General features: G+C 46.9%; 1 protein-coding gene across 1 annotated transcript in view; it reads right to left on the bottom strand.

The window, feature by feature from the left end:
• UNC80 (unc-80 homolog, NALCN channel complex subunit) overlaps positions 1-7,957 on the bottom strand; it is a 270,330-nt gene that overhangs the window by 94,800 nt on the left and 167,573 nt on the right. The window contains exons 29-30 of the mRNA XM_045296777.1: positions 5,195-5,395; positions 156-263 (exon numbers count right to left, since the gene is read on the bottom strand). Of these exons, the coding sequence (XP_045152712.1) occupies positions 156-263; positions 5,195-5,395 (309 nt within the window). The remainder of the gene's footprint in view (positions 1-155; positions 264-5,194; positions 5,396-7,957) is intronic.

The following is a 7,957-nucleotide window of genomic DNA, read 5'->3' as shown; positions in this document are numbered from 1 at the left end:
GGGCTCTCTTGGTGGAACTCCTGCCCATCGACCAAAGGGGCCTTTATGCCAACACTGTAGCAGTTGACAGGATAGGTCCACACATGAGTAAACAGGGTATCTAGGACCCCTCTGTGATAACGTTGCATGGATGTTTCCCGTCCAGGTGTCAATACCTGGAGTCTGATGTACTTTAGCATTCCAGAATCCTTTTTCCCTTCCAGGTTGGCATCGGAAACTCGCTTTTTCAGAGAGGGTGTCCTCAGGCATGACTTATCTGAGCACTGAAGAGAACATGACAGAAACCATGGAAGGTGTTTTACTTTTTCAAAAACTGAGAGTGCTATGTTTCCCCCACCCTCAAGCCCTGAACAACCTTTGAGTTCCATATTTCATAAAAGCTCATCTTGTAAGGAAAGGGGAGTTCAGAGATAGTTACTAGCAAACTCCTCTTCTACCACTGAAGCACTTAGAGTCCAGACAAATGCAATAACTTGACTAAGTCACACCATTAGTGACCCAATGGATCAGCTGACTTTCATTTCAAGGCTAAACCTATCCCATGAAATTGTTTTTATTTAGAAGGCGGCATGGTGGTCCAGTGGGTTATGTGTGGGCTGCTACCTCGAGATCAGTAGGCCCAACCCATCAGTCACTCCTGAGCAGAAAGGCTGCTCGCTCCTAAAAGCTTTAGTTTTGGAAACTCAAAGGAGGGAGTTCTACGCTGTTCTGCAAGGTCACTATGAATTGGAGTTGGCTTGATGGCACTGGGTTTGGTCTTTGTCACCAGGTGAACCACTTGGTCATGGACAGAAAGAAAAGATTCATGGAGGAGTGTTGGAAAGGAAAGAGTAAAGGTCAGGGATTTTCAGGAAAGTCCAGGTTCACAGCATCCAACCAGCACGGCTTCTTTAAAAACCTCACTCGTCTGTCTAGAAGAGGCAGCACATATTCTTTCAAGTTGGTCCCTCAACTAGAGGGTCCAAAATTAGCAGAACTCATCCGCCTGAGCACAGAGACAACCGTTTCCTTCTCTGCCTTCTGAGATGCCCAGGGACGCGTAAACACAGCAGCTGGGAAGAACGATTGGTTTTTGATGCCAGGGGCCCTTGTTTATTTATCCCAAGGCCTGATTCCTCCTATTTCTGCCCTCCAGGCTGAGCCAGCAGGGACTCCTGCTCCCTGCTTAGAATAAATGCTCCCTTGTTTTCCCAGGGCCACATCAATGAGATGCTTTCTCCCCTTATGCCAAGAGGAAAAACAGAACTCCTTAAGCAATTTTTGAACAGAGCTTCATAGTGTTATAGATGGAGGCCATGGGGTGGGGTGGTGGTGGTGGTGGAGGTGGGTGGGTGGGGAGGGAGAGGCAAATGCAAAATAAAAAAGCACATCCCATGCATGTTCCAGGAAAGTCTTTCAAAACTCCTGCCAACCAACCAAAAATAAATAAATAAAGCAGAAGGCCTGCGGCAGTGCATCTGTTGTACGTGTTCTGCGACGGGTAAGGAACCGACGTTTCACCGAGCTGACTTGCACACGAGTGGATGTGAGCTGTTGCTGTGCTGTTTAAAGACACGGACATGGACGTGTGTACCTGAGAATGTATATCATCTGGGGAGAGGAATCTTGCATTGTACAAGCACATACATGCCTGTTTTGCAATTTTATTTATTGAAAACGCTTATATTGAGCATTAGCCAGCTGGACTCTGGTTAGATGATTCTGAATTTGTTGGCAACATCTAAGGCGCCATCAGCAGGAGCCAGTGGAGCATGTGCCTCTGCTGACCGTCAGGCCTGTTCAAGGTGTTGACCTTGGCTGTGTCAATGTCTTCGAGCTTGTTCACAGCCTGTTTGATCTGGGGCTTGTTGGTCTTGACGTCCACCATGAGCACATCTTTAATCTTCTCGGTGGCAGATTCTGTGGTCCAGGGGAACTTGAAGGCATCGTGGTTCAGCTTATTTCTCCTGGGGGCGCTCTTCTGAAAGTATCAGCCTCAGGGTCTTGGGCTGCCGGAAGACGGGTGATGTGTGCATCTTCTATTTTTGTGGCTGTGGATGCCTTTCAGCACTGCCTTCTTGACCTTTAATGCCTTGGTTTTGGCTGCTGTTTGGGACGGGGTAGGAGCTTCCTTCTTTGCCTTTAGCACCATCTTTTTAAACAGGCTGTTTTGCATACTTTAAAAACTGCCCTCAAACGCTACATAGCAATCATTTCCCATATAAATGCAAAGGTGTATCTGTCTTCCTTTTTAGAAGAGTCAGCTGATTAAAAAATGACTGCTCTGTATTTTTATTCTTTCTACTTGTAAGACAATACATGCACATGGCAAAATATCTGAAAATACAGAAAAACTCCAAAGAATACAACAGAAACCCCTGTACACCTGCCCCTCACGTAGCCATGATCTCTGATATTTCACACTGTCAACTTGGGTGAATTCACATGTTGGGCTGCGGCTGGACACAGAGTGCCCTCCTTCGGCCACCCTGAACCATGTACATACTGCAAGGCCTTAAGGGACGTATGAGTGATGGCAGCCAACGGACTCTGGATGCCTTCTCCTGTTTGTCCAAGACATCTCCATCTCTGTCCAGCCACAGAGGGCTTAGGGTGACATGGGTTGGGGGAAGCTGGCTGCAGTGATATATATGTAAATAGACAATGGTAGTTTATAAAATCCTCTCAATACACTCACAGAATTGACAGTGAGTCTCAGAGCACTGAAATGGCGATTGGCAGACTGATGAACTGGTTAGCATCAGATGGGGGACAAAATGTCCTCGCTGCCACAGACATTCTGCCACAAAAATCAACTACAAAGGAAATGGCGGTGAAACGTCAGTTGCTTGTAAGACTGGACTCTAAGGAAAACCACTGCTTTTATTCTTGATTTATTGTCTTCTCTCTTTTCTTTCTGGCTCTGCAAATGTGGGCTTAGCTCCTTTATGGGGCCTGATTCACAACCGGCAACAGGAGAGGAGAAAGAACAGGAGGCGGAGGCTGGCTTTTGGAAATCAGGTATGTGTCACAGAAGACTGCACACCCATTCAGCCTGCATCCGAACGACTAACTGCAGATGTGTAATGAGTGTTTACTGTTGTGATATCTGCTGTACACAGAGCCAGCCCTGACCAATGGCCACCTGCCACACAAGAGAAGGACACGAAGGCAACTCTGCGCCCTCCCCGTGATCGGTGATGTAATGGACCATTATGGCCCATAGGAGTTTCACTGGCTGATTGTTGCAGGTCCACATCCACACCTCTCTTTTCAGTTCATTTCAGTCTGGAAGCTCTGCTGGAGGTTCTTCAGCAGCATAGCAACCCGCAAGCCACCAGGGAGAGATGGGTGAGGTAGAGTAGGTCTTCATAGAGAAGGTAAAAAGTTCACTGTACAGAAGAGGGGCGTGCTTTTGCCTTCCTTTGTACTTCCTTTTCAGAAATGGAAGCAGCAGCAGGCAGCTTCAGGCCAGTTTCCTGGTTGGGCTATAGGGGAAACACTCTACACCGCTATAAAACCCTCTAGTGCCACAGCCTCACTCTTGAACACAACAGTCACTGTTCTGCTCCTCTCCTGTAAGTGAGATACTGGTAGGTATCTCACAGGATACACAATCTGTAAGACTGCCTCCTTTGTCAAGGAGTTTATACGTAGGTGAATGGAGATAAACAGGGTTCCAAATAGCCCCATTCTTTAGCCAGAGTGACCTTAACACCTCTCAATACTTCCCATTGTGCACAGGATAATAAAATCCTCACCACACATCTGGCCTCTACCTGTTTGTACAGCCTCGTCACGCACCACAATCCTCTGTGCACAAGCAACCCAGGTTCTTTCTCCACACCTCTTCTCTCTGGGTGGAAAAGTCTATATCCAGCCTCCCACTGATGCATGCTTTGATTCAGATGGACCCATCGCATCCCTAGAGAGGTGGTCTGTATTTCCCTCAACAAGTTCAAAACCCCACGCATAAGCTCTTTCAGTATACTGTGCCACCCTGCCTCATGCTCATGACCACTGCCATGCGGCAGCAGCGTAGGAGGTTCACTTGAGTGATGGCCAGGTCTCCAACTACACTGCATGAGCCAGATGAGAGCAGGCTCCTTGTCTGTTTTGCCTGTTATTTCCCCCAACTTCTGACCTGGACTCAGCATATTGCACACCCCAAAAGGCTGCTGGATGGGTGAATCCTTGAATGACGAATAACAAGAACACATATCATATACCACCGTGATCTAGAGGAAGAACAGAAGCGTTTATGTGGCACCTGTAGTGGGTCTTGTGTTTAACGTGAGGAAGAAACCGTTTCAGAGAATAGGTGTCATTTGAGTTGGATCCTGAAGGACATTCAGGTTTGGCCAGGCACAGATTGGAGGCTAATGTGTGGTTTGAGCAAAGGTAAGATGACATGAAATTTCAGAGTGGATATGCAGAACAATTCAGCATGATTAAGGCTGGTGTATTTCTAAAAACTCTCAGAATGATATAAAGGGATAACTCACCTAAATGGAAATAGGGTTTCCTTCACTGTGTCAGGTCATTTATGTTTGGCATACCAAATGACCACACTTTGGTGATTGAAAACACTGGGTTTATCCTGCGGTCTGGGAAGCCTGCCATCTAAACGGGTCGATAGAGCTGTGCTCTTTTGATAGCTCCAGGGACACCTGCTCACTTCCCTTTCCAGTTCCCACAGGCTGCCTGCGTCACTCCAGCCTCTACTGTCTGTCCGTCACATCTCCTCCTCTGCCTGCAGCCCCCCTGCTTCCCCTCCTCACGGAAAACCGCACGTGTGTGCTAACATTATACCCACCCAGACGATCCAGGACATTCGTACTAATTCAAGATCCTTAATTTAATCACACTGAAAGAGTCCCTTCTGCAACATGAGTGAACAGAGCCCCAGGTTCTGAGGATTACAACATGACACCACGCCTTTGGAAGAGGGCATTGCTTTGTCTATCGCCAGCTTCTCAGCACCACTCCTATAAGCTCCTGTGGATTTGTAAGGACAAACACACGTGTGCAAGGCAGGGCACACGGAAGTCGCAGCCCGTGTCCATCTCACGCGCATCTCGCATTTGTTCAGAACCACACAGAACTGTAGCTGTGTTTCTACAACTGCAATCCCCCATGTTTCTTTCCAAGGAAAAGGTGGGTAGGATGGCATTTCCCCAGGGACTGGGGTGATACCCAGAGCTGGTGTGCTCACCTCTTTCTGCTTCTTGCCCAGCAGAGCCACGTTGTTGTTGGTATTGTTCTCCCGGAGAGAGTCCACGGTGTCGCCGTAGAGCAGCTTGGTGGCCCTGACCAGGCGTGCACACGAGCGGCTGTGGTGCAGGTAGCAGTGTGGGTGGCAGTAGTCCACGTGGGTACAGATGAAGCTTTGCTGATTGCACAGCAAGATCATGACCTGGAGCAGGAACATCACTGAAAGTCAACCGGCAACCAGCACACAGACTGTGAGCACTTCTGCCCGGTGGTAGACAGCAAGTCAGACTGCACCTCTCCATGATAGATCGGATTCAGCAAGACCAAGGGGCTTCAGTAAGAAGAAAGAGGGACGAGCCTTTACACATAGTCTCTATTCTCTCTCTCTCTGAAGGAATACTCGATAAAAGGAACTCTTTGAAAAGTTAACTGATTATCAGGTACAGAAAACAAGTATGGTGACATATGCGGTTTTCAAGTCTTTCAAATGGAGATTCTGAACTTGAAAAACACCTTTCTCCATGGCCTATGCTGTAGAAGGAGCCAGATGGGAGAACAGACTGGATTCTGTCCCAGAGGATCAGGGTGACCTTCAGCAGCCATGATATGCCTTTGGATCCTGCCCACTTAGATGGGACTTAAAAATGTTTTGCATCTTCCACTCTGAGCCCTACTGTTGTTTTCTCTCTTTATAATTTGAATTGTTTTCTTTGTCTCTTAATCTACCCTCACCTTTTACATATAAGTGGATCCATCTCAAATCCTCACAACTCCTAGATTCTCCCTGGAATTCGGGAATTCAGTTCACTTGAAAGGGAACTCCTCCCGTTACCATCCTAAAAAGGCAGTGCATCCAGAGCCCGTGACTAGTCAAATATGCACAGCCATCTTCTTAATGTCTCCATCCTTCCTAAAACTGGTTCTTAGTCCCATGACTAACCTGTGTGAGACTCTGCGAGATTGGATGGGGAACACAAAGCAAGCCTACATGCGAAAGGCTATGGAAAAGACACACCACCTGTCAGGCTGAGTGACAACATATTTCCTTAAGACAGCAAGGTCTTGCTTATCCCAAGACAATAAAAGAAACAACAATCAACCCCTTTCAAAGCCAACCACCAATGCCTTATGGTTTTACAGGTTCTGAAAAATACCTGTGCTATTTGAGCAGAATATCCAGACCTCTCTCAAGATCCACTGAAGAATACAGACATTCCTGTTTATCCCGGTGTGAGGCAGGACATATTTTAGAATGATAATGATTCCCTTGTTCTCAAAACTGGCTGATCAAGGAAGCCACTAAAGGACAAGTCACTAAGTCAATAAATGCACAAGCAACTTTATTACTAGGATTTGACTCAGGAAATTCTGACCTAGTAATTCTGGGGGTGGGAATAGAGATGGCCTAGACATCTTTCATCTTCAAACCTTGCCGAGGGATTTGGTAGACATATTTCTAAGAGGGTCTCGTATTTTTGCCCTTTGTCCATTGAGCCTAGGCTGCTGAGTAAGTTGTTTCTAATAAACAGCAGATGGCAAAGGTGATGGGCCATCAATTTCATGACGAGGTTGCCTAAGAGAGTGACATCTGTCTTCTAACAAACCCTTGCTGATGAAGCACGCCATCACATTGGAGGGCCTGCATGGCAAGCACATGAAGGTGACATCCGGCCAGCAGCCAGTAGAAACTGAGGTCCCCAGTTCAATACCCTGGAAGAACTTCCCTGCTTTCAGCAACCTGTAAGTTGGAAAGAAAATTCTTCCCCAGTTCAAGATAAAGGTATTCATATCCAAAGGGGAAGACCATCTTCCACTGGTGGGAGAAGAGGGAAAAAGTGTGTGTGTGTGTGTGTGTGTGTGTGTGTGTGTGTGTATGTGTGTGTGTGTGGTGGTGAGTCAATGAAAGTTACTGAGAGGCTTGATAAGGTGCTAAAATTTTTAGTACAAAAATGATGGTCTGAAACCCCTACCCAATTCACAATAAAAAGTTGGAAAAAAATCTCCCCCCAGCCAAGCCTTTAGATGAGACCCCAGACCTAGCTGATGCCATGATGGCAAACTTGTGAGACACCCAGAAACGGGACCCGACTAAGTTGTGCCCTGATTCCTGACCCTAAGAAATCGCCAAACGATACATGTGTGTTGTTGACAAAAGTCGAGTTTTGTGGTGACTTGGGGCACAGCAACAGAGACCTCATACAACGTGACTTCCAAACGGTTTTAATTTCATTCACCAAAAAAAAAATTGATTTTAAAATCCCCTTATATGTTCCCTCCTTAACCATAAAGAAATAGTTGGTTGCTGTTGTTGAGGAACCCAGAGAGTCAGGTAAAATTCATGAAATCGATGCATAAGGCAGCTGAGGAGGCAGTGGGGACACTGAGAGCGAGAGGGGGAGAGAAGAGACATTGATGTACGCACGTGTGAGGTTGTGCACTGCCACACTCCTCCTGAGGCATTTGCTTCTCCTTAGGTGTAGGAGGACAAAAAGTCAGACCGAGCTTCTTTCTTATGGACTTGAAAATCACAGTTCAGGATTGACAAAGGAGCGGGGGAATGGAGTGGACAAGATCCCAAAGAGAGGGAAGACTTTGTGAGGCTGTGATTGTTACATAACCTGGTGTCAACTTGAGACTATTAAGAGTGAAGGGGTGAAGTTTAGCCTGTCAATCAGGTTGCAGCTTGACAACCTCATTTGGAGGCACCACAGAGATAAATAGCTCACTGGAGGCCAGACCCACACTCTCTGCTTGACTCTCTCTG

Source organism: Echinops telfairi, unplaced genomic scaffold (genome assembly GCF_000313985.2).
Source record: "Echinops telfairi isolate 266 unplaced genomic scaffold, ASM31398v2 ScPeMD7_3;HRSCAF=10, whole genome shotgun sequence".
In the NCBI taxonomy this organism is placed as follows: domain Eukaryota; kingdom Metazoa; phylum Chordata; class Mammalia; order Afrosoricida; family Tenrecidae; genus Echinops; species Echinops telfairi.
The sequence above is the reverse complement of the archived record's forward strand: the minus strand, read 5'-3'. Positions and strand labels throughout refer to the sequence as shown.